At 34.2% G+C, this 26859-nt stretch overlaps 3 protein-coding genes across 4 annotated transcripts; all 3 read right to left on the bottom strand.

Annotated features, from left to right (window-relative positions):
• Positions 1 to 1880: 1880 nt before the first annotated feature.
• On the bottom strand, positions 1881 to 7566 carry LOC106772398 (transmembrane protein 120 homolog). Its single transcript, XM_014658788.2, has 10 exons — positions 7215 to 7566; positions 7053 to 7131; positions 6865 to 6959; positions 5730 to 5834; positions 5540 to 5619; positions 3208 to 3298; positions 3011 to 3118; positions 2675 to 2761; positions 2327 to 2395; positions 1881 to 2191 (listed from the first exon to the last, which is right to left on the bottom strand). The coding sequence occupies exons 1-10, from the start codon at positions 7428 to 7430 to the stop codon at positions 2060 to 2062; spliced, it is 1062 nt and encodes a 353-aa protein (XP_014514274.1). The 5' UTR covers positions 7431 to 7566; the 3' UTR covers positions 1881 to 2059.
• Positions 7567 to 9951: 2385 nt separating this feature from the next.
• Positions 9952 to 16450, bottom strand: LOC106772130 (2-isopropylmalate synthase 1, chloroplastic). 2 transcript variants are annotated; one of them, XM_014658317.2, is made up of 12 exons: positions 15598 to 16445; positions 15069 to 15282; positions 14900 to 14980; positions 14703 to 14792; positions 14525 to 14611; positions 13563 to 13663; positions 11731 to 11764; positions 11587 to 11661; positions 11237 to 11320; positions 11025 to 11159; positions 10631 to 10785; positions 9952 to 10547 (listed from the first exon to the last, which is right to left on the bottom strand). In XM_014658317.2, the coding sequence occupies exons 1-12, from the start codon at positions 16272 to 16274 to the stop codon at positions 10415 to 10417; spliced, it is 1866 nt and encodes a 621-aa protein (XP_014513803.1). In that variant the 5' UTR covers positions 16275 to 16445; the 3' UTR covers positions 9952 to 10414. The 2 variants fall into 2 exon arrangements, 1 of the variants encoding a protein (XP_014513803.1); XR_002669519.1 differs by lacking the exons at positions 9952 to 10547; positions 10631 to 10785 and having other exon boundaries at positions 11094 to 11159; positions 11237 to 11322; positions 11588 to 11661; positions 15598 to 16450.
• A 1011-nt stretch (positions 16451 to 17461) lies between these two features.
• LOC106772432 (nucleolar complex protein 2 homolog) lies at positions 17462 to 25774 on the bottom strand. The gene is made up of 12 exons (XM_014658830.2): positions 25623 to 25774; positions 23929 to 23968; positions 23728 to 23837; positions 23266 to 23337; positions 21322 to 21867; positions 20720 to 21022; positions 19562 to 19891; positions 19279 to 19485; positions 19066 to 19152; positions 18341 to 18435; positions 18113 to 18241; positions 17462 to 18003 (listed from the first exon to the last, which is right to left on the bottom strand). Exons 2-12 carry the CDS (start codon positions 23948 to 23950, stop codon positions 17784 to 17786), a joined length of 2121 nt encoding a protein of 706 aa, XP_014514316.1. The 5' UTR covers positions 23951 to 23968; positions 25623 to 25774; the 3' UTR covers positions 17462 to 17783.
• Positions 25775 to 26859: the final 1085 nt, after the last annotated feature.

Below are 26859 nucleotides of genomic sequence, written 5' to 3'. Positions count from 1 at the left end.
TATACTTGAAGTAATTGCCAGCCTTTTATTGCTGCTGGCAAAGACAAGAATCCTTATTATGGTTAATTTTACAACTGGCTTAGGTGTCTGAAATCTATGCCAACTTGTTGAGCGAACCCCCTTAGCTACACTAATCTTGACTTAAACCTTTCTAAAGTGCTAGCTGCCTTGGTGTCAACTTTACTGATCTATCTGTAACTTATTAAATTTGTGCTATAAGGTTGGACAATAGACCATGTATTATTTGTCTCCTAGGCTGATTACTCTTCTTGCATGGTTACCAACCATTTAGGAAAATCGGTAGCTTAGGGATATAAAACAGGTTCGTAGGTTTTGGATACTTACATTCCAAAGGATTTTTATACGAGTGACAAATTATCATAGGAATTGTGGTTAAGTTATAGGACAGTATTGTACTGATAGTTCTGGAGGTAAGTTCTTGAACAGAAATAAACAGACCAGTCCACATTTAAAGAGATGCTGGTACTTTCTTTCCACCAGATTGTTCTGTTAAGTGATTACTTTTCACGTCTGACTTGGTGTTATATCCTTTAGACCACGTAAAGTCAGCGCACTAGATCAAAAGGCTGATATGAGAAATGATCAGTTCAAACAAAAAGGTACTATTTTCTGTGTGGACCATATACATGTAGCATAATGACTATTAAAAATTGAACTTTTCATGAGGTATTTATACGAACTTTATTAGAAGGACGACCAAATCTAGCAAAGCACTGTTAAACCTTTGGTGACATTTTAATGGAAGTATTTCAGGAAACTGAAAATACTTATTGAAGGTGAAGACACAAGGTGAAACACGTAATTGCCTTGTTACAAATCAAATCACCTTTGGTAATCATCTTCAACGATGTGTCACTGACTGAAATAAGTTTGTCAGTAAAGGATGGAGTATAGTAAAGGAGTGGACAAGCCTCTTATAGAACTATTTGCTTGAATGTAAGACGCGTCTAATTTTGATTCGGTAACATGACATTTAATTCAAAGTTTCCCCTTATTATATTTGATGAGTGGAAATCACTCGTAAACAGTACGCGAGATATATTCAAATTACATTGCAGATTTTATATCAAAAGATCGTCGATTAGTATTATATTCATATGTATATTAATGGAGTGAGCAAAATTTAAAAATAAGCCAGGATTGTAAAAGCTTGAATCCTAGCATTTGTTATACAGGAATTATTACTGGTGCTCTCACTAAGGCAGAAAACAAGCAAAGAGCATTGACATGACTCTACTCAAGCTGCTAAATTGATTTGCCAATTATCACAGAATTTTTAAACAATTTGCATTTAATAGAAATTTTAACCAATTAGCACAGGTTTTTATATATCATATAATAATAGTTATAATTTATAGGTACCAAAATGATATGAAAAAATGAAACGAAAGATAATAATCGATTAGTACACCATGGTCACCAAAATAACATCAAAATTCGGATTAAGTACAAATACCAAATAGGACAATTATCACTGGGCAGTACGGTTTAATTGACGAATATATGTTACCTTATAATCAAGGATAGAATAATATCATTAATTGCATTTTGTCGGTACAAAACCGTTTGAAGAGGAAATATTACTCAGATATTTACTTAACATTTAAAAATAATTTACATTGAACCAAAAGATAAATATAAATAATAAATTTATATACATTTTAGGGACATGATAAAATGGCATGATCTTCTGGATTCAATAAAAAAGAGCATTTTAGAAAGCTCTACAATTGGTTAAGTAAATCTCTACTTTAAATTTTGGAAATAATTTGCTTGGAATTTCGAGTCGATTAGGTATTCATTGGATTAGGTAATTTGCTTGGACATTGGAAGAAATAAGACATTCTAAACCAAAAAGGTGGACAACAGAAATCGTAGGATTTTATCGTTCAATCCAAATTTATGTTTATGCTCAAACTCATTAAATATGATTGAAGCTACACGAAGCCAAAATTATAACCAGCTTGCACTGTGGTCAAAACTGAAATGAGTGCAAAAAATCCTGATCCTATTAAAGCTAAAAAAAAGTGACAACTTGTTAATTCAGCCTCTGCTTACTCTTGGTTCTTCTCATCTTTGCCTTAAATCTTGATTTCGCCATCAGAGTCTGTACTGTATTTGCAAAGTTCCCGACAGCCATTAAGACCAACAAAACACCGCAAAATATTACCTGCCCAAGAGTTTCTATTATTATAAGTCTAAGGCTAATCTATGGAAAAAGTATTATTGGATTTATTTGCTTCTGTTCCAATCAACAAATTGATGAACAAGCGCAGTAAGAAAGCAAACACAAACAAACTAGTACCTGCCACTCAGAAACAACCCCAACAACTGCAGTCCGGAGCAACAAAAGTCCAACATATGCCTCAAATCCCTGAACCAAGATAGGAGCACAAATATGTTCCATAAGTGTCAAACCTATATTATGTTCAGGTCAATGACTTTTAGGATGTGAATAAAAACACAACTTCCGTTTTAAAGCAAATTAACACAATATTTGCTTCCCAAATAATAATCTGTCGTACAACACAATATAAATCATGAACATTCTAGGAACTTTAATATCAAACAAGAATATAACTAATTCTACGAACTTTAATATCAAACAAGAATATAACTAATGTAACATATATCATAGCAGCCATTTTGTTACCTGCAACGTGAAGAGTATGGGACACAACAACCACAATTGGCCGTCCACGCCAGCTGTTTCCCCCCACACAACATCCATCCTCTTAGCCTAAAATAAGAAAAACACAGATCAAAACTATATATCTATTTTTTTAGTCCAACTCTTTGATTTAACTACAAAAATAATGCAACAGGGAAAAATTTTAATCATATGATTGTAAACAAATTTGTAAAGTTATGACCAGACTTATGTAACAGCAAATAGTGAGTCAAAGAGTTTGTGTGATGGCGGGTAAAATATAACTACAATAGGAAAGGAAAAACACAAGTAAAGAAATAGTATTTTCAATTCTGGCACCTTTCCCAGTGCAATACGAGTGTAAAGTCTTTGGCGTTGATATCTATTTTGCAAAAGCATTGCAACTCCTTGCATCATAGCCCACTGTAAGAAAAGTTGTACACCTCTCTACATGCATTATTGAAACATGAATAATAGTTACAAAACGATCAAGTAAAAGGAAGAAAAACCTATATTCACAGGCGTAGGAGACTAACCTGCTTTTTTGAACAATCAGGCTGTCCTTTAATCTCCCAAGTGAGACTTACGAGGGCCATTATCATAGCACAATAATGATGATATATCCACCTGTAACCGTACAATAAGTTTATTTGCCGAGAGATTCTCTTCCATGTAAACCAATCTTAACACTCCACCCTACCCCAAACTGTCATGTATGGGTGACCACGCAAACTAAATACAATTCCTCTCGGTTGTAACTCTCTCTAAATGAGGAGAAATATTAGATGGGAATTGAAATTATCAAGAAATGTAAGATACCATCTTTACAGAAAATGTCAAAGAAAAAATTATCAGCTCTAAGTGTTATAATTAATTGCTTTGTAAAACAGACACCGGAACGCACTAAAAAACCAAGCTAAGAAAAGTCTGTCCTGCAAAATATAAGAAAGAATAAACTACAGCATATCTGGCATTTGACAACATTCAACTGAAACCAAACACCAACCAAAATAACAGTTCTGGAACACTACTATATTCTGCTAACCAGGAAAACATCAAAAACAGCTGGAGGAAAATGACCTTTAAGTCAGATGCACATATCCAACACTCTACAAATAGTGCAAACAATTAATTTATCTCTAGTATGGACAAGCTACCTGACAACAGAAAAATTATATTCCAACTCGTTAGATAGATTTTATAACACTACAAATTTCAACTGAAAGTACCTTCTGATGCCTACAAACACGTCAAAGAATCAGTGTTAAAAGTCTTATTGTATCACACTACCAAGACACCAATTTAGTGGTTGCTTAAGCTGTGCACCGAGATATTTGGGAAGGTTCAAGAAATGGAGATCACAAGTATGTGACCATTAAGGTGAACAACACAAGAGATGGAGATCTTGAGAAATATAAATAAATAGCAGACAGACGGATACATACAAATTATAATTTCATATCATCATGGTTATTCATCTCAAATTTTGTTAAAATTGAACAACAACAAGGTGATTAAATGATTCATATTCTACTATATTTTTTAAAAGTAAACATATCGATTTTATTTATATAAATGAGGCATCAAATAATTTTATATCAATAGAAAATTGTGTATATCATATCTATGTGAAAGGAACCTTGATCTAAATGTGAGTTTTGAAAAGCATTGTCCAACTGAAAAATATTGAGTGGTGTAGTATTTGGTAAAAGTTATATCATTGTAATTTGAGCTCTCCCAATGTAATACATACATATACACGTACACACACATACATCGTTTTAAGTATGTACATATATGCTACGTATACGAATGTTTTTGTGTATACTGTTTTAACGTGTTCCATATTTTGGGGAATATCTCCTATTTAGGGCTCCTTTTCTCTATTATCAGGATTTATTTGTATTGTTTCTTATTTTCCTTCCTAATATTAACAATTGAACACAATCTATGCATAACTAGTTATGTTAAGCTTTTCCTCGAGCATCTAGCCAGTCCTTATGCTGGGCCACCTATAGATATATAGTTCTAGGTGTGAAGGGTGCGTTAAAATTCACATCGAGTAGGAAGGTATAAACTTCCCCCGTTGAGCTAACTTCTAGGGTATAATAATTAGTTATGCCTAATCCATTTCAAATATAGTACTGAAACCTCAAAGGTAAAGTGGTGTAAATTTCAAACCTTGTGCCCCATTTTAATAAAAAGTTGAATTCCAAAACAAGATAGGTGGATGAGCGCATTATCCACACTTTAAGTGCTGTGGGCCTCTGTGGGATTGTGCTAGAGATGTAAAACCATTCATGTACCTTTACCTAATAGCTTAAGTTAGGATTGTTGGTTCATGTACAGATTGCAAGGTAAGCACAATAGCACAGATGAAAATACTGTAAAAGAAACAAAAAGCAATTGATCCCTAACCAAAATTCTCTTAGGAATGAAATGGAATCGTACTATTGCAGTACCTTCCAAAGAAATAAAAGAAAAGAGTGGTGAAGAGATAAATCAAATAGAATAAATCCTACAGTAACATCCACAGCCACACTAATAAAACCATATTTGCTCTTCATCAGCTAACTACCTTCATACTGTGGAAACTTCTATGACTCAATATGCTTAAAGCTTGATCCTTCCTCTCTAATAGGCTTATGGATTACACACACAACCCAACTAATTAAATAATGTCTTCTACTATCTACCACAGCACAGCTAAGTTGTAGAGTATGAAGGGTAGAATAATAATCAATAATAACAGTAAAACAGTTTTAAATTATTTAATTAAAGAACAAGAAAGCAACGAGCATGAAGCCAAGAACCCAATACCCATTAATTAACTATTATCCATGCAAACATTGGGTTTAATGACGGTACCAAGGACGAATATCACTTCCGTTGACTCTCAAAATGTTCTCTCGCAATGCCAAACCAGTGTAAAGGAAAAGCAGCCAGGCCTGATCATGAAAATGATAATACTCAATGACAGGATACCAACAAATATTTCATCATATAAGCCGGTAAATACTGGCATGACATCAAGCAAGAGCAATTTTAAAGAAAATACCTGGTACATCTGAACAGGAAAAGCTGGCAAGCATCCGGCCCAAACCCAAGATCTTAGTATAAGCAGGGTTGACGGAAAAAGCAAGAAAAGCAGGGCAGTTCTATCCTGGACAGAAGAAGTAGCATTTTCATAAATGTTAAACATTTTTTCTGCATGGCAATAGGTGTTTCTGTGGATCATGGCAGCAAATGGCAGTTTCAATGTGCAGAGCAACAAGTTGTCTTTCAAACTATTGTAATGATGCAACCTTTAATGCTGATTTTGTGAACTTTGATTCTCATACCCACCCCAATTAATCTTGTGCTTCCTCACTTATTTGAGCTATACGATTTTCCAGAAAATCCACTGTCATTTTGTGCTTTTGCCAGAAACTCGTGTTCCGTTAAATCTCTGTTCTCAAATCATAAGGCTTGAGTGCGCTCTTCATGACTTCCTATGTTTTTTTGTCCTCCTAGAGTTAAACTTATTTAAAATTTAATGATGTACTCCACGTACTCCTTGACCTTCGCAGTTAATTAATGCGAATAGTTAATGAGTATTTCTTCAATGTTGGGTAATGTTTTGGTTTCTGAGCATTTATATGATTGTGGTGCAAATTATTCATATCTTATACATAATCTTTGTATGGCGCTCATCAATCTATCCTTTATCCTGTTTCAGGGAAGACCACCCAACACCGCTGTCTGGGACCAACAACTATAGCACACAGATTTACCCAATTTCATGTCAACCATGTTATTTTCACGCGGCACCTTTTTCTTTTACAAAAGTCATTTTAATGCAAACAAACTCTGCAAGGATAAATAAAAGAATTGTAAACAAAAATATGAAATCAATCAAGCATTCAATTTCGAACAACCACAAGACAAAATTCGACATCCATCACAAAAGGATTTCAACAAGCTGCATGCCGCGACGGTGAATCAAGGACATCAATCAAGATGAGAACGATAGGAAAAACATAACCGCGTGAGAAAATCCTACAGCACAAAAAAAGTAAAAGCGTGGTCTAAAACTGTAAACAACTTTTGACATAGCCATGTAATTGCGTGAAACTAGGCAAACGGCAAATGTTTACAACTAGAAACGGTGCATGAGGAGAGAGAGAGAGAGCTATATGAGTACATATTTATACCCTGTAACTGTTGTATTCTTCTTTGACCTTGAGCTGAACATCCTTCTTGGAGGCACGCACGTTGATAGGTCCAAGAAACATCCTCAAAAAGCTTCCTAAAGCAATTGAATTCGAATCGTAACAAAAATCACATTACAAGAAAAAAAAAAAAAAGTGGATTGATTACTAGAGATGCGGAGAAAAGCTACCTTGTGCATGGCCAGGGAGAAGCGAAGAAGCTTCACCGTCGACGATGATGCATCTGGCTCTCTGCAAATCTTCATCCAACTGCAACCAAACAAAGAGATCCATCAAATGAATGAAGCAGCAATTGAATTGTGAGATTTTTCGTGTATGAATTATTAATTAACCTTATCGGCTAAAGACGGAGCGATGAGTTTGTTGGAGAGAAGAGAATCGAGAGAGGAACGGAGCGAGTGGATTCTGGAATCGACGAGACGGACACGCTGGCGGAGAGGTTCCTCGTCGGAGGTAACTTTAGAGATGTGCGCAGAAACTGCTTCCTGAACCTCCTTCGCTTCTTCGATCACACTCGCCACTGATTCCTCAATCGACGATTCTTCCATTGCAGCCACCAGCGCAAACGCTCAAGCTCACGCTCACGCACCCACCCTCACTGATACTGATACTGACACTGATACGCACGCACACGCAACGCAACGCAACAAACAACTCCACACCAATCCAATCTTACATTTTCCCTTTTATTATTCTTAACTAATAAGCCTCACAGTTCAACCAATTAAAACCTAATTATATATTCAAATACTTCAATTCAACCATCATTCCCTATTCCAATTTTTCTTAATCTACAGTGCAAAAATAAATAGCAGACAAATTCTATACATGTTTTCCTACAACAACAACAACAATAATAATAATAATAATAATAATAATAATAATAATAATAATAATAATACAGTTTTACAAAAACATAACTAAATTTAATAAAAATGATTAATTAATTAATTAATTAAGTTGATCCCTTATTAAACCATTCTCGTGACACTGTTTCCTTTTGGAAATGCTTTTTCCTGCTACATGCTTTTTCACATGCTTGGATTTTGTTTTATATAATTTTTTTTTTTTGTGTGGATGTGGATGTGTTCTTCGATCTGCTTCGTAACTGGACAAAAATATTGAACCAAAACCCTGTTTACGGCAAAATACAGATCAAACTCAAAAGAAAATAATAACTAATTGCTGAAATAATCATTTTTAATAGCCATTGAAATGTTTAATTTTGATTTAGTTTTTATAAAAAAAAAATTCGGAACTCTAAACTTTAAAACATTTTCTTACTTTAGAATAAAATATTTTTTATTCAGAGACATAATCAACGAGTATTACATAATTATAGGAATAAAACATAATAATTTAAATTTTAGAAGGACTAACAAATTTAGAAGATCAAAATATGTTCAGCGTAATTATAAATGTAATTGTACTAACTTTAAGTCATTATTATTTATACTTGTGAATATTTTTTTAGGTTGTCTTTACTAGTTTATTGTTTCTCTAAACAAATTATAGTATGTGCAAGATGATTAATTAATTAATTTCTAAGTCATGATTACTTATTGAATACTTTTTAATATATATTCTAAGTAGAAAGTAAAACGAAATTAATGCGAAAATTTATGTTAACCGGTGCAAAAATTCATTACTCGTGTTTTCGCATGTTTCAATTTTGTTTGGCATAATGTATGTGTTTGACATGCAAGTGTCCACCATTCAATTTGAATCAATAAACATGTAGGTTTTGAAGTGAATATATATATTATAATATATACACTCCTATAACTCAAAATTGTTTCTTTTTTCCTTTTCTTTATGCTAAGATCAATTAAATAGATCATAATTAATAATTACCGTTTTCTAAAAAAAATGTGCAAAAAAAATAAAAGATTGAAGTCGAAATTAATTATCTCACGCACACATATTAAAAATATTCACAAGTATAAAGTAAAAAAATATAAATATTCTAAAATTGATATTTTCTCGGGCGATTTGTACGAAGTTGTACTTTTTGGGGTCAAGGTCAACAGCAATGTCACTATATTTATTAAAATATATTATTAATGTAAAAATTTATCAATTTTACTAAGAATTAGTATCTGTCAAAAGTTATTAAATTTAAATTTGATTTAGTTTTATTTCATAAAGTTTATCGCATCCCCGAAATTCATTTTGTTACGTTTTTTTTTATGTTATCAAAATACAATAATTATTACTAATGACAATAGTGGCTCAAGTTGTTCGACTCAAATTTATAATTTTATATATTTGTATACCTGAAAAAGATTAATGAATGGTCGAAAACTTATTTCAACATGAAAATAGTTCACAGCAAGTAGGTTACGAAGAAAATAGCTAAAACTATTGTGTTGCAATACATATTGGTTTTGGTATAAAATGGACTTTTTGTGTGTGTTTGATTAAGTTTGGGTGTATCGTTTAAATAGTCCAATCAAATATCTACCGTTGAAAAAGTTGTTTCAGGACTGGTAGGAATGGAACCAACACCTACAGTAGTGCACTTCAGTTATGAAGAAATGATGAGGGAATTTGGTAGTTGAGAACAAGGAAGAACATCCAGCAAAGTTTTAAAGATTACTTCAACTAATTTAAATATGTTTACCTTACCATATTAGGTAAGACAATTTGCCAGCTGAAAAGAATTCAAAGACTACAATCTTAACTCTTTTAAAACCATCAAAGGATTTGACCCTTTTAGATTACTATCTTTACTCTTCTAAAATAATGAGTCACTTTACAAAATCAGATGCAATTATAGTAGTTCATTAATACTGTAACACAATACATACAGTAGTATCTTCTCAATGATATTTATTCGGCACACAATTTTTTTTTTTTTAAAGTCAAATCAAATCCAGAGTCGCATGCTTAGCAGTTTCAAAGCCCTTTTATTTGGACCAATATTCAATAGTGATAATCCCAATTTATTTTATATTCTTGTTGCACTATCAAATCTTAATTTTAAGATGAGCATCTCATAGATCTATGTTTCATCTTATGCACTATTCATTTTATAACGTATAGCTCGCTCTTGTACTGGATTCCGTGTTAAAAATAAGTCGATCTGTATTTCTGCTCCGATTTGAGACTTCCACTCAAATTTACAGCCATCCGCTTCGAAACTTTTGGGTTCTGACAAATATTACATTGTTCAACAGAAAAAGGTGGCATTGCACCTTATTACAGCCACAAGACGAAACCTTAAGATGTCTTCAATCTGAAACATACGGGGACACTCCAATCTCAAAACACATAATTTCAGATAAATAGCACCCTAAAATATGAAATATGATGAGGGTAAGAATCCCGGGAGCGTTAATATTTAAAACGGCCTAAAGTTGCATTCTTTGCTAAGCTACTTGGGTGAACCAATAATCTACTTACTGCAAACATATTCAGGTTAAATAACAGCCACGGCACCTTAATATGGAGACTTACAAGCTGCCACCGCTTTGTCTTCCTCTTTGTGGTTGAACAAAAACAGTTGTTATGAAAGCAGCAACAAATATTCTTAAATCTTCAATGAAGAAATTGGGATTTTTTCGGCAGATGGATATGTTTCTTTGAAACCCAACATCTTGTTTATTGCAGCAATGTAGGCCTTGACACTTGAAACAACAACATCCATTCCGGCTCCACTTCCACTATAAAAAGAGAAATGTCATGTCCAAGGATCGTTAGAAAGGTCTAGATACACCGATTTAATTCACTTTAGAATTCATCATACCTAAATGTTCGAAGAACAGTCTCTCCAGTTAAAGCACTAGTAGTAGTAGCGGTACTTGTTTCACTCTCAGCACGAATTACAACCCGGGTAGTGGCAATTGCATCAATGCCTTCAGTCACTGCATTCATAGAGTACTCCAGAAGCGTTACCGGCTCCTGAAAATATTAAGAGCACCGGATTTCTCCATCATACCGATCGTGATAACAATTCTAGTATAACTCAATTTCAAGACCAAGGCAAATCAGGAAACATCTAAGATTTACAATACTTGGCTATGGTGACTAGAATCACAGGTTTGGTGCCAATAATAAACCAAAAATGTTATTGATGTGATGCAACGTGTCCAAACTCAGTAACCCAACAAGCAACATTGAATATATATACAATTCCAAACCTTCACTATCAAATCAACAGCCTTGTAAGCCGAATCCACTGGTCCTGTACCAACAGAACATGCAACATGCGTGCTACCATCACTGCTCAAAAGTTTGACAGTTGATGTCGAAAGACCGAGTGTTCCACAAGTCACCTGCACCAAATAGATATTAATTAGCTTATGTTTGATCTATTGTTTCCATGCCATTATATCAAATTATATCAATTTACCTGTATATCACCAAGTTTCCAGACAGGCTCTGCTTGAAAAACTTCATCTGATACCAGTGCTCTGAGGTCAGCATCAGTTACCCTCTGATACAAAATAAAAGCACGTTCATCACCATCCATCCATCAGATACAGAACCCATTATCATATCCCGAAACTTTGATTCCATACAGAAAAGAGACACTGATTGTATTTATCTCTGAGCAAATTAATTTCTTGATATCAAACATTGCATACCAAAAGACAACTAGTCCTAACTCATTCACTCGGCCCACAATAGCCTGCTCTAATGACTTACATAGCACCATCAGTAAAAATGAAAAGGTAAAGAAAATAATTGGCTCTAATTTACCTTTTTTTTCTCAGCCACTCCTTTAAAACGCCAAAATAAACTTTGAACTTGATCGTCATTAAGTTGATAACCAAGCTGAAAAAGCAGAGAATAACTCAAAACCCAGGGGGGAATTTCAACAGTTCAACCGAAATATTTGTATACCTCTTCAAGTCGCTTTCTCAAAGCATGTCGTCCACTGCAAAAAAAAAGGTAATAAAATTGTTCGTTATGAAGAGAAAATGAAAGACCAGACAAATAAAGAGAGAGCCTACAATGCAACAAACAACAAATAAAGAGGCATGTCCTTTTGAAATACATCTGAAAAGATACCGTAAACGAAATATTAACTATTAGGCAACATATAAGTTCCATTGTTAGATGCTAAATTCCCTAAATGTCAGACAAAACACAGAAAAAAGCAAGTCTTTTGAAATGTTTTATACATGGTTATCAAACTCTTGAGTTAACTCGTAAGTTTACGTTCCTAGACATGACTTCCGAATTAATTCGGAAGTAAACTCGTTTTCTGCATAAATTCGGTAGAATTGATTGTGAAATCAGTAGGATTGTATAGAATCACGAGTTTGTAGCGATTTTGCAAGCTTGAAAGGAGGAAAAATTAAGAAAAATGAAGTCGTTTGGGATTTAAGGTTTCATGACCTGATTGTCACTATCTCTCGTGCCCTTCTATCTCTCCATGACACTGCTACAATTCTTTTTTTATTATATATCTAAGTATTTATGCTTTACAATATTTATTTTTATGAACAATATATCTATAGATTTTATTTATTTAAAGTTATATAATTTTGTAGACTTATTTGAATTAAGATATTATTTATATAATTTTTTTGATCTGAAATAAACTTTTACGAGTTTACAATTTGAGTTTACGAGTCGAGTTTACTCAACTTTTATGAGTTTACATAAACTTTCGAATTTGATAACTTTGGTTTTATAGATTAAAGTTGTCCTGGCTTTACAATAGCCAACAGTGACATCTAATACTATGAGCATCTTATAGTAAGTTCCTGAATTCATGCATTGGAAGTATATAACTATGTCCTCCACATCTGTCAAGTGCCAAAAACATAAAATTCCTGAAGGTCAACCACAGGCATGGAACAGACATGACAAACAAGTATGATGCTTCTGAGTATCAAAAATAAACAGGCTTAGAATCATTATTGCTTCCAGAGTTCCATCATTCCAAAGTCCAAATATCATTCATCAACTCGAATATAACCAGTATGATTGCACGATGAGGACTTGGATAGGTCCAGAAAGCTAGAACCATAATGTTTTCTCATGTTAAGATAAGAGAACTCAAAATTTTATACCATCAGCAAGGCAACTTCCAGACCAACGTTTTGTAAGCCATGTTGTATCTGACAAGGAACATGTTCCAAATGTATGAATATAATTATGATGATAATAACAAGACACTTCACAATGTGTCTGTAGGATTTCTGTGTTTCTACCTCATGCGTGGGCTGTTCACTTCATACAAGATTTTTTTTTTTAAGATGGTGTGAGAAACATTCTCAAACCCCAATAAGTGATAAGATACTAAAGGGTTTTATAAAGTTGAAGAACATGGTGTAATACTTTGAAATTTAGATCAACATCAAAGATGACCAGCATTCCCTTGAACATGGGATTCTCACAGTTCCAGGCATAAATAATTCAGTTCACATTTTGTTTGGCAGTGAATTCTCACATTAAGCCAACTCAAAAGACTGGTGATAAACAAAAGATGCAAAAATAGTAAAACCATGCTTAAGATCACTCTGTAGCAGCTGTATAGAAGGATAAACTAAACTGTCACTGCAACTTGTTTCGTCATGAAATGCTACAGTAAATATTGTAATTGAACATATAAAAATAATACTTAGGAACTGATAAATCCTACAGAACTTGAAAAGAAAATAGGGATTAGCAGGGTGGATAAGATCCAGTCAGATATGTGTTCCAGAGAAAAGAAAATTACATACCTGAGCTTCCCCAGTACAATACCAGCTTCGTTGGTTCTTTCAAGCCCAATGTCCTCAGGGGATATAATTTCATATGTACCTTTGTGTTTTAGCATTCCATCCTACAACAATTTTCAAGAGAAAGGGCTACATCAAAGGACAGGTTTGATGGGGGCTTAAGGTCAAGTCACCAAAAGAAATTACAGGTATGATTGCAAGTAAGGAACCAGATTTAAAAATATTTACCACAAACAGAGAGAACACTAAAGTGGTTTTCTTCTGCATATTGTTTTGGTTTGAATAACTAAAGTAATTATTCTCCTTTCATATGGAATCTATAGTAACTTTTTGGAAGTCTGCCAAAAGTAAAATGCACTAGCACCAAAAACAGACAGAAGAAAGGTGCTGCATCCAGGAAAACAAAAAGAATGATGTTTGACTGTAACTTACTGTGAAGGAAATGGTGAAATTAAATGTTAACTCCGGTGTAGTTAGAATCACACAATGCCCGACATGATGCTATTTTATGGACAGCAGTGGATCAAGTTACTTCACCCAGTTTTGAAAGAACCTAAAAGAAAACTTTTTCGTTCTAATGGTTAAGTAAAAAGTGGGAGAAAGTGGTGATTTCCCCCTTTGGAGCGAACATGACTCAACATCTGCGTCAATCACCTATTTCACAAGCTGGTTGGCATTCTTTGTTTTTTGTCTTTGTATTTAACACATTTCTCCACTAATCTATTTGATTCTGGCCATGGTTCTGCAGCATAAGTTTCCTCTATGGAAGTCTCTTCTCTTCCTCTAAGACATGTCATTTTACCAGTCAGCAATTTGGGCATACAAGTTGGAAGAAGAGATCCAGCAGTAGCTAGTTAAAAACTAATTTCGTGCATAAGAACACAAACTATAAACTGACATACAATGGTAAGTAACAAGGTCTAATTCTATTATATGCATGGATATATGTATTTAGGATAACCAACCTGATGTATGCCACTTTCATGGGCGAAGGCATTAGCTCCCACAAGAGCCTTGTGTGGCTGTAACTGCAAACCAGTGTACTCTTCGACCTATAGGAAAAGGTCATGATAAATGGAACAATCAATAAAGGTCTTTACAGGGGAGAAGAAATAACAGAGAGATCATTTTCAGATATTAAACCATCTTGCTCGTCAGAAAGATGTGCTTGGTATTAATTCCAGTGTAGAGATTGCCAGTGATATGTGCTCCGCATCTCAGTGCCATTACAACCTTCAAAACAGTAATAAACAAGTTTTGTAGCTCAGAAACATCAAATGATCATGCTCCAGTAATATATGTTACTTACATCAACTGGAAAACAATAATTGGACCCTCACCTCTTCTAAGGAGGCATTCCCAGCCCTTTCGCCAATCCCGTTAATCGTCACTTCCAGTTGCCTTGCACCAGCACGTGCACCCTGAAAGCAAGCATCCGAGAGCACACAAACTCAGAATCCACTTTCGTTCCATGAATTGTTAAAGACTTAACAACTGCTATCAACATACCTCGATGGTATTTGCAGTAGAAAGTCCAAGATCATTCTGGCAGTGGGTGGAAATAATAACATTTTCAATTCCAGGAGTATTAGCTTTAATATCGGCAATCAACTTTCCAAATTCACTCGGCAAGTTTATACCAACAGTGTCAGGTATGTTAAGCGTTGTCGCGCCAGCCTTAATTACTTCTCCAAGAATTTCGTAAAGAAACTCCCTGTCCGACCTGATAAACAGTAAAAACACCAAAAAAGAACCCAACACTCAGTATAGAAAGTGACAGTGTTGATCAATGAACAATTCACAGTATTAAGCACAAGGTTTTAAATCATATTGTGGGAAACAGGGGACAGTTGCTGCTAAAGTGGCCACCAAGTATTTATTTAACAGCAATCACGATTTTGTAGTATCCTTGATGTTGCAGGAATGCATACTCCAAAAACCTTGTCAATTCGACCTCATCGCGAACCTTATTTTAAAACATTGATCGATCAAGAGTTAATCAAACAGTGGCAGTAAAAGTGATTATTTTAATGCTAACCTTCCAGCATCTTCAGGACTGAACTCAACGTCTTCACAGCCCAGACTGCGAGCGAACTTCACCATACTGCGAGCAGTCTCAATTACCTTCTCTTTGGACATTCTGAGCTTGTACTCCATGTGAATGGCGCTGGTGGCAATGAAGGTGTGAACCCTGGGCCTCTTGGCATGCTTAACCGCATCCCAGGCTCTTCGAATGTCGTTCTCGTTGCAGCGCGAGAGACCACAAATGACTGGAACGTAACCGTCGTCGTCGACGGCGTTTCCGACCTCTTGCGCGATCATCTTGACGGCTTCGAAGTCGTCCTTGGAGGCGGCGGGGAAACCGGCCTCGATGATGTCGACGCCAAGTTTGGCAAGCTGGCGCGCCACGTCGAGCTTCTCCTTGGAGGTCATGGAGGCTCCCGGTGACTGCTCACCGTCGCGGAGAGTGGTGTCAAAAATGCGGACATATGAAGGGTCCGGAATGTGGTTGGGGATGTACGGAGGACGCGGCCGGGAAGAAGGTTCCGATTGGGAGCAGGAAACGGCGAATCGGGATTTAAACTGGAGAGAAGAGTGTCTTAATGAAGTGTGAGGGAAACGGAGGGTGAGCAATACGGTGTTGTTACTGCGGTTGAGATTGTGGTGGTGAGAGGAGGAGGGAATGAAGAGAGGGTTGCGAATAACGGTGGCCATGGATAAACCCTAGCAACGGAAAGCGAGAGTTGAATATTCTGGAATATTGAGTGGTGCAAACACCGTGGTGGGAGCTCGGAGATATAGTGAGTTGGTGGCGGCGCTTTTCCTTTTCTGCTTAGTCACCTCTTACTGGTTTTAGATAGCGGAAGTGACGTGGAACCAATAAACTGTAATTTTTGCCACTCTTGCTGCGCGTAAAATAAAAATTTATAAAATACCAGAATTTGTAAGGATCACGGTAACTTGCATCGCATTTTATGTTTATATTTTTCACTTAAATTAAATACTGATATTGATAAAGTCAATTTAGATTAATGATTTAAGTAATGGTATTGTCAAAGTATATTCTTTTTAATAATTTCTACAATGCTATGGTCTTATCAATCTTCTTTATATGAAATGTATGATAAGACTGACAAAAATCTTACAACTTATGTCCAGATAAATTAAATAAATTAGTACCAGGATATCTGGAATTTGTAACGAGATAGGATATGTTCCTCCTTTTTGTGACACGGTGTAAGGATTGACATGCTCCTAACATTTCAAGATTATTTTAACCTCTTTTTAGTTTATCACTCTCTCTTTTTTTTATTAATTGTTTTGATAGTGTTATTTTATATATGATTATAATTTAATGTTTTAAAATTATGAAATAAGACATTCTCTTTCTAGCCTGGTACATGTCCTGCATCAGACATCAGACAAAGGATCGGAATAGTACAATATCATTTTTTTATCATTATGAAAATTTTACATAAATAAAAATAAAAGAACTTGCTATCTTATTAAGATTAAGATTCTTACTTTCTATATTTATACCTTATTAGAAGTATGAAAATATAAATTAATTATAACCAGGTAAAAAAATCAAAAATATTAACAAGAAAACAATTAATATTATCTTAAACTTAAAAAAATTAATAAAATATATTTCAAAATTCAAATAATTAAAAAGCATAAAAATACAATATGTTTTAATACTTGTGCTTAGAAAAAAAAATGTACTAATTTATATTTGTGTAGATAATAATTTAATTTTCTTTCTGTACTAATTATATGTTTATATATATATAATCTTTAAAGTTGAAAAAGGTGGTTAATATGCATATTTATGTTAAGATCATAATTTATGATTTTTAAAATATTTTGTGAATGTTTTTAATTCCCAAAATATAATAAAGTAAAATAAAAAACAATCAATAACTCACTCTTTTTCAATGTCCAATTCAGAAATCTACAAATTACACTAAAAAATATTGAATGGTGTTGCCATTTTGCTCCATCCATGGCACCAGAAGATTTTACAAGTAGTGGTTACAGTTTGTCCACAACATTTTCCAATCACAACTTTCAGCTGCCATTACATTCACACATCCCAGTATTTGCTCCAAATGTAAAACGGAAACTACTTTTAAAACTACCAAAATTTTTCTCACATTTTCCTTAGTACGAATTCCGAATAGAGAGGTTGCTACCTAAACTTCATTTCCCCTCCAAGTGAGACTAATTTTTTTTCAACCTTTTTGTTCTGTGCTTCTTCTGCTTGGGTTTTCTTTTTGAAGGTAAATGATCTGCATCATCGTTTTTCCCAGCAGAAGGGCTGTGACTTGAGGGCATTTCTTCGTCAGAACTAAGTACCAAGTCCTCCACAACATCGTCATCAATGGCTTTCTCTTTCTGCTGTTTTTTCCTCTTTCTTTTTGTTTCTTCAGGTTGTTTTGTCCTGAAAGCGAAGCGCGCTCAGACAGTGTCAATGCATGAAGCAATACTGAAACAATGAGCAACTTGGTTTACTGAAAAAGAAAAAAAAAACAATGAAAGGATAATCATACTTAGATTCATTTCCGGGTAACCACGATGAACTAAAGACGGCAGCACCCTTCTCATTACTTCTTGCATCCTCTTCATCACTCTCTGATATTTCATTCCCAAATTTAGAGGATTCTTCTCCCACAAGCACACTGGAAAATCTCAATTTGTGTTAGAAACCTCTATCCTGGCCATGATTACCTGTTCGATATAGTAATGCATACAACTGAACTTGACTTCAAAGTTCAAACCTGGACTCCATTAATGAATTATTTTTCTGTTCTGCTCTCTGGCGGAGTGTTAGGACGTACTTTGACAGAGCACTTGAAGCTGCCTTTTTTTCATCCTAACATGATCAATTTAACTCTTTTCAGCAGATAAAAAAAATTCACTCTTTCAATCCTCAAACAAAATAGCATTTACATAAAGTACAGTCATGCTGAGGTTTAAAATAAGAGCAAAGAAAAACCATGAACACTTGATAAAAAAAATAAAGGAAAAGAAAACAACTCCATCATCTGCATGTGCATCGCGTATACATAGACAGCATAAAAAAGGCAAACATGCCATGTCCCTTCACTAAAATTTAGTTATAACAGCAGTAAAAAGGATGCTGACCAGCTCAAAGAGACCCAGTTCTTGGGAAGGCTAGTGCATAAGGAGAGAAAGAGAGAAGTGAGAGAAGTTTAAGTAAAGAAATGAATAAAAAAGATCAACCCACATTCAACAAGGAGACTGTACAGATAGATTCAATATACAGACTATTTAGTGAAGTACGTATTACTAGATTCATTATCTATTTCCAAAGTAACTAACGAACATTTGAAATAGTACAAATCCATGTATCTTGCAGTATAAATTTGGCATAAATATGATAACTGAATTCAGTGTTATTCACTGACTCATTAATCCAAAATTTGGTACATACAAGCCGTCATAAAACTCACATTCCACAGAAATAAAGAAGCTGTTCTACCTCGAGAAAAGATGCCGCTGCAGGGTCATTTGGTAAAAAGGAAATTGACAGTCGCTTCTCATTCACATGATTAGCACTTGCTTCAATCTGAATGTAGAACAATGCATAATTAGAAATGAATGCTGAGTGCTGCTGCATGCCAAGCCAATGATAAAACATACAAGTAAATCTAAGTATCACCCTTGCATTTTTTTACCATCTTAATTGAAATACCTGGCGTATAAGCTGCCTCATTTCTTTTCGAAACCTCTCTACTTTGGTTAATTTGCAAAAGCTACGCAGTCTCACAAGTGGAATAAAAGACAATTCCATGAATGCAACGGAATAACTCCACTGTGCCAAGTGTTCAGCTAGCTCTTCAACAACAGAAATAACACATGCCTCTTGAAATGCTCGTGTCTTTAGGGTCAGCTTGCTAACCTAATAGAGAAGAATTCCTCAAAGTTTAGATGGATCTAAAAAAGTTCACATTGAAATTAATTCATGTTATGAATACCTTCAGTATGCTGCGTAAGTCAACAGCTTTGCCAACACCTCCAGTTGGGGGTCTATTCAATTCTTTCATTTCCAGCATGTCTAAAAGGAGCATAGACACTGGTACAAAGGAATGGGTAGAAGCTGCAATCTGGTTCAACATTCTTACACATCTTAACCTAAGGGGAAAATACCTGGCTGTGGGAACCAGACGGGCTACTCCAGAAATAATTTGGGTCAATGGATATGCAAGTTGCTTAAAGTCAGATTCTGAACTGTAGGCACAGACAGCACCAGTCCAAAGTTCAAGACAATTGATGAATTTCCACTCATAAACCTTGCGAAAAGATTCCTAAACAATGCATTCAGGGAAAGAGCAAAATAAGGACCATGAATTATGCCAGCACAAACAAATGTTTCAGTTTATGAAAGACTCCAATCAAACGAATCCAATAAAAGCCCGTGCTACCCCAAAATTCAACATTTAATGTTTCTAGGTATTGATTGTATCTTGATTAAGGGGTGGCTGAAACATGAAAGACAAATGCAGAATTTTACGTTCTTCCCTGTAGTCTAATACAGACGTAAGCCACGGAATTCTATGTTCTTTCTATATTTTCTCAATCCCTATCTACAACAACATATGACCCTTATTCTCGGCTCTACTTTTTCAACACTTATCAAGAATGCATTGTAACTGTAAAAGACATATAATATAACTTGAAAGGCATAACATGTAAGGTTAAGGAACTATAATGCCAAAAAGAGCAGAAAATAGGAAACAATGTCAATCTTGTAACAACTATAAGAACTGAAAGTGTGATAAACACTTAAGTATTAGGGGAATCCACTATTTAAGAGCCTGCTATTGAGGAGGAGAGAACTAAGAACTTAAATAATGTACCGAGTATCATATAACACTTGAAGAACTCACCCCTCTAAAAGCTAGTTGCTAAAGATGGAGAACCAAACATGTAAATATTCCTCAGAATGTCATATTACTTACTATGGGACTTGGGCATTCAACAATACTCAAGTTCCTATCAAAGTGACAGTAACTCAAATCCAAATATAACCAGTTTGTTGGGATAAATATAAATTCAAATTTAAGAAATGGTAACGGGCACTTCTTACAGTGCCTAATGAGAAAATAACACGCAGTGGACAAATAGAACAGCACCTTAGTTTTTGCATTAAGTGCATCCCTTAATATCATAGCCAGCTGTCGAATGTAAATGAAGGCATGTTGATACGCAATGGCAAGATCAACACCAAGAAGTTCAATGACACAATTGCCAAGAAAACGGATATGTTTAAGTTTCACAGCATTTACAAAGTGGCAATTCAAAACATAAGCTTTATATATTCCTTTGAAACATTCATCTATGCAGCCAGATCCAATTCGGATACATAGATCTCTCATAAATAGATATGAAACAACAGGAAGGGCACCTCCACCAGTACCCCAGAAATGAAGGACCACCTGATGCAATCATAATGAAAGTTAGTTAACAAAATCAATGGAAAAAATAAGTTACATGTCCTAGAATGTAAATAAACATTTGGAGGGAGACAAAGGGAAATTAGGAGAGAAGATTTTAGATTATTGCTTCCTATCTAATCAAGCTATAATAAAAATTACAGTAGAGGGCTAGAGGACCAATATGTATCAGAAGATATGTGCAATATACATATTTCAAACTTAAAAGTACTAGCGTTCATTGATTAAATACTAGAATACTGGAGATAGCATTGATTTGAAGAACAATGGGTTACTTATACCTTAATGTATTTCCTTAGGAGTGAAGGAACAGCAGCCAAAAACAATAAAGAGTATTTCAGCCTACGTAAAGTAAACGATATCATTTCTGTGTCAGTCATTTGGTTCAAAACATGGAGAGCATTTCCAAGGTAAGACTTCACTAAGTGGCCATAATTATTCCAATGTTTCGTGGCCATTAAATCTGTTATGTTCTCTTTCTTTCCACCAGAAGCAGGAAGCTTAAACAATTTTCTCAGTATTCCGTCCATTTCAGTAAGTACAGTCAACATTATTTTGTTGAATACAGTGCTGGACATTACACTAAGCTTTGTCATAGATTCATTCCCCCCATCGTCACCATAGTGGCATGCCGTCCTGAAAGCACTCATCAGAGAACGCAGTGCACTTAAGCTCCCATTTTCTTGAATTGATTTGCACCACAAATCAACCATAGAAGTAGTTATAACTTCCTTAGAGGACTTTTGTTCCTTCTCTTGAATCTCATCCTCACTAGCCTCCTCATCTAGCTTTATATCCTCATCTTCTATGTCACTACCCACATCATCCTGGATAAATGAAGCAATAAAGTTACATAGCTTTTAATACGAAGAAAATATCAGATTACACTATTTAGTATTATTATATATAAATAAGCAAACTACACAAAACCAAAACGAGTACTTTTTAAGATGTTCAAATAAGGATTTACTAAACGAACAGTCCTTCTAAGAAATTCATTCCTGTTAAAAAACATTAAAAGGATGTAGCTATAAAATCTTCACAGGCACAGCTAAAAGGTGAATTTTTTTTAACAATGATATTTGAAATTCAAGGAAGATAGGGAGAAAAGTATTATTGATTACAGAAATTTGCAGCTTTCTATTAAAAATTCATGCACGTCTTACTTTAGAAAAAGTATGATGATAGTGGTGGTGGTGGTGCATACCATAAAGTGTTGGGATAATAAAAGAGACTAAGTTGAAATAATAGAATTATGCATCAAATAGATGTCATGAACATAAATTCAATAATATAACAGGGCAAAGGCATAACCTAGAAAATATGGACATTATTTTACAACAGATTCACCAGAAAACACAAAGGAAGACTCATAAGAAGTTTCCTATCTTGGTTAGAGGATAAATCATAAATTCAAGTAAAACTAGAACGGTCTGTAGCTTTTGAGTGAAAAGTACTCTAAACATCAAGACGCTACCAAATATGCTCGCAAAACCCAATAAGAAGTTTTTAGTGAAAAATACTCTAAACATCAAAGCCCCTAACCAAGTGTGCTCACAAAACCCAATAGTTCTAAAAGATCCATTAGTCTAAAAGAAACAAATCTACAAAAATATCATCCAAACTTTCCTATCTTGATTAGAGGATAGAACATTAGATTCAAGTAAAACCAGACAGAACTAAATCATCAGTAAAAAGAAATATGAAGACCCTGCCCTACCCAGGTGATTTCTCAAAATCAAATAGGAGAAACATCACTAGAACCTAAAGAATCTATTAGTCTAAATGAGAAAAATAGCTTAGTTGGGGAATTTTAAATATGCAATGGTCGATCGGCTAGTGCCTCACTATAAGATAAACCAAATTAAATTTATATTTCCTCGTGTAGTGTCACAGTTCTATAAAGATGTATCTAAAGGAAAACCCACGTTTTTTAACACCCAAAATAATTATTTCTTGAAAATGTAAGAACAAAATTAAGATAAGATACACTCCTGAAAGAAAAAAAAATAGAATAATAAAAAAATATATATAACAGAAAGGTAACCTAGGCATTCTGATAAAGAAAACAAAAATTACAAACATCTAGGAAGGCATTGAAAGAGATTACATGCGTGATAATCATATTAAATAACAATTAGTAATATTTCTCGCACCGTGTATCCATTGTAGTTTATGCATGGGGTAGAAAAAGAATGGATAAAAAAGTCTAAGAATACACTCACATCTAGATCATCATCACTGAATTGAAGCAACTCCTCATCATGCTCTTTCAAGAACTCGTAAAATTCTGGGTCCTGAAATGGAAAAGCTGTTAATAATATTACCAGTATAATGTAGCAAAATAACAAAATCAAACACTATTTCCAGTTCCACAAATGTAAACGTTTTATTGTCTGTGTCTTCCTTTTCATTCAATCCCATCCAAATCCAGTACAAGCAACTGCCCATGTGTCCAATTTCTCGAATAAACTTCAAGAACCATGTTTTATCGTGATAAGGAATACATAAACTACAAAACTCACCAAGATAAAAATAAACTAAAGAAAACCTTTGAAGTCAGAACTAGCAACATGACGGGACCTTAACCCTGATTGAAATTTCAAAGCGCCTTATGAAAATAAAGTTAGACCACACATATAATACTCATAAAGTGTCCTTAGAAACACTAGAGCAACAAACCCAACCTTCTCCGAAAGCTTTTGCAATTGTTCCTTATGCTCTCGCGCTCCACTCTCAGGCATGGGTTTTTTTCTGCTCCTACGTCTTACACTGTTCTCTCCATCCAATTTCATCCCTGATACACCGATGAAAAAATCACAAAAAGAAAATCAATAACAGAATTTAAAAAATAAAATAAAGCTGAAAGGGAAAAATAATCACATAACCTGTATCATTTTTGACGCCCATGTTGGTTGAATGAAAAACCTGTTTACACATTTAAGGGCCAAACATGAAGAGATTAAAAAAAGAAGGCGTTTAAAGCATGCAAGTTGAAAGGGAAAAGTTAACCTTAAGAAAGTGATAGCAAGAAAAGTAAAAGAAATCAAGTGAACTCAACCTAATTGTGGCCAATGGTTGCATTGCGGCTAAGGGTGGCAAAACGGGTCAGGCCAGCCCATTTTACTCCAACCCGTTTTTGACCCGTTTAAAACGGGTGAGCCCATTAATACAGCATGGACCAGAAAATGCAACTCATCCCATCCTAGACGAGCTGACCAGCCAGCCCGTCTTTGTTTTTAAGAAAAATTGTGACTTGTGATGTGATTAACTACGGTAGCATGGACCTGCACCAATAATGGGGCTCCGTATGAAATTCTGAGGTAGGTACTCATCTGCATGAACCACCATTTTCTCTTCTTTATATTCACCCATCATCACTTCCCTTTCAGTTTCCCTCTTTCACTTTCATCAAAGATTTCTATTTTTTTGGACTCTCACTAACATCATTACAATAATGTTTTTTTTAATTACTCCATTTATATACCATGCATCATTATTGTTTCACCAATTCAAAATTTCTACATAGTAAATTAAGGTATACTCTATAAACCTGAATTTGCAATTTGATAAAAATATATAATGTATCTAAGGTTAATTTATTATGTCTTTGGCAAAAACCACCGATTGATGCGAGCCTGAAGACCACATCTCGTCTCTGTGATTCTGATTCCCCCGACTTGAATTTCATTAGCATATTCTAAGTTTAGTTAGTCTTTCTTAGCGGCGGTTAACCAAAGTGTTCTTTTTGGTCAAACTTTCAGAATCCGGCACGATTTTAACTGTTCTAACTGATGGGTGTTTTAAAGGGGATTCAGCGTGAGACAACAACAATAACATATAAAACTAAATGGAATTGAATGAACATACAGCGAAGTTAAAACTAAAACGCAGAGTTGAAACCATATATAGAGAAGGAAAATACAAAAAGTGGAAATTACTGGAAATAACAGAAAACCAAAAAACCTAGAAACTGGAAACTAAAGTGTAATTGAATTCTTGATTAAGTGACTCAAGGTTCAAATTCTGGTTGATTATATCATTTTGAATACGGAATAAATCATGCAGGGAAGGGAACATTCACCTAGTGTGGGCTCAAGGTCTTTGGTAATATTCATTACCTCCCATGGTGAAAACAATAAAGCTAACTCAAATGTAATAAATGCACTCAACATTTTCCTCTTTAACCCCTAAAATAAGCTAACTCAAACATAATAACAAGCTAATTATTACAAACCAGTGAAACACACAGGCACTGTCGTGGCTATGTTCCTTTCAAGTTAAAATCTCAATTGATTTCCCATTTGTGCCCAAGAACTGGAGTTTCCCAGATAAGGCCGAGTGCTTTCAAAATAAGCCTTTGTTTGGCACAGAATTATTTTGTGTGAAAAAAAAAAATCAGTGTTCCCCAAATAGCTGCAAGAAGATTTTGGAAAATAATTATTTCCTTTCTAACCCCAAAAATAAGCTAATTTAACCCCTAAAATAAGCTAACTCAAACATGATTGCAGGCTTTTTATCGCAGCAAGAACAGATTAGGGCAAAAGGACAGAAAAAAAAAAAAAACAAACAAAAAACCTACAAAGTTGAAGGAACCTGGGTCGCCGACCAGAACGGTTTCGTTGTCGTCAGTGAACTCAATGCGGTCGGCGCCGTGGGTTTGGTCTCCGTGGTTCTTGTTTTGCTTATTGTGTTTGGGTGTGTTTTGTTTTGCTTATTGTGTTTGAGTGTGTTGTTGAGTGCGAGGAAAAAAAAAAACAATGATATGGGCCACACGAGTGAGCCCGTTTCCCATGTTTAACTTCACTTTCCCACGACAAAACATCCATTACAAAAACAATGAAAGTAGTGATTGATCTTAATTGATTAAAATTTAATATGACAATTAATGACATTATCTCAAATAAATAAAAATTTTATTCTCCTTAAATCTAAAAAATATATATTTCAGTGTGTACAATAATAATAATTTTATATACATGATTACTATATAAATAATTAATCTTTTTTCGAATATTAAAATTTTTAAACCTTATATTTAATTAAATATGTTGAAATCGGGTTAGTTGTAAACTTGGGTTTAGGGTTATGACAAATTGGATAAATAACCCAAATAGGTTTAATTTTATAGAATGAGAACATGAATGTGTACAGATTAGTTTTTTTCATGGAGTAAAGTGGTTACTGATAGGTAGTAAGTAGACAAGTATAAGTATTTATTTATAAAACTTGATGAAAATGATTTGGGAATTCTAACACATGCATATTACTTTCATTTGAATAGTTCAAGGTAACATTTAAATATTTTTATGTTATGTTGGAACTATAAAGATGAGATTTATTTTTTTATTATTTATTTTATAAATCAAGAACAATATATGATTTTAAGGAGAATGGAAGTAATCAATATATTCGTCTGGGCTTTTATATTGATTTATACGAATTGTTTTATTTAGTTTTATGTGTGAATGTATTTATAACAATATATACAAAATATATATTCTTTGTGTGCACATTTTACATTTCAAAACTATATGTATATTCATTCAAATTATCATCTTATTCTCTATTTTTAGTTCAAGTTTTTTAAATGCACGAATATTTATTTAAGTAACAAAGTATAGTTACAAACCTTCCAATAAAAATAAAATTTACACTTAAAAAATGAGTTATTGAAACATGTAATTATAATTAGTTTAATATAACTATAATTAACATCAATTTATATTATACAATAATTTCTTAAAAAAATATTTTATAGATATTTAATTTAATTGTTATTGTATATTTGTCATCCAACCTATTTAAAACATTGACAA

This window comes from Vigna radiata, chromosome 8 (genome assembly GCF_000741045.1).
Source record: "Vigna radiata var. radiata cultivar VC1973A chromosome 8, Vradiata_ver6, whole genome shotgun sequence".
Lineage (NCBI taxonomy): Eukaryota > Viridiplantae > Streptophyta > Magnoliopsida > Fabales > Fabaceae > Vigna > Vigna radiata.
Note: the sequence above shows the minus strand (reverse complement) of the source record. Positions and strands in the feature narration are given on the sequence as shown.

Excerpts from the sequence above, each read along its gene's own strand:
- LOC106772398 (XM_014658788.2), bottom strand. The coding sequence starts at position 7,430 with ATGGAAGAATCGTCGATTGAGGAATCAGTGGCGAGTGTGATCGAAGAA. Across the intron at positions 7,132-7,214 it reads CTCCGTCTTTAGCCGATAAG|TTGGATGAAGATTTGCAGAG; the intron begins GTTAATTAATAA and ends GTTTGGTTGCAG. Across the intron at positions 2,396-2,674 it reads CCATACTCTTCACGTTGCAG|GGATTTGAGGCATATGTTGG; the intron begins GTAACAAAATGG and ends ATCTTGGTTCAG.
- LOC106772130 (XM_014658317.2), bottom strand. The coding sequence starts at position 16,274 with ATGGCCACCGTTATTCGCAACCCTCTCTTCATTCCCTCCTCCTCTCAC. Across the intron at positions 13,664-14,524 it reads ATGAAAGTGGCATACATCAG|GATGGAATGCTAAAACACAA; the intron begins GTTGGTTATCCT and ends AAATTGTTGTAG. Across the intron at positions 11,765-13,562 it reads ATTGTACTGGGGAAGCTCAG|TGGACGACATGCTTTGAGAA; the intron begins GTATGTAATTTT and ends TTTTTTTTGCAG.
- LOC106772432 (XM_014658830.2), bottom strand. The coding sequence starts at position 23,950 with ATGGGCGTCAAAAATGATACAG. Across the intron at positions 23,838-23,928 it reads GGGCGTCAAAAATGATACAG|GGATGAAATTGGATGGAGAG; the intron begins GTTATGTGATTA and ends TCGGTGTATCAG. Across the intron at positions 21,023-21,321 it reads TCCTAAGGAAATACATTAAG|GTGGTCCTTCATTTCTGGGG; the intron begins GTATAAGTAACC and ends TGATTGCATCAG.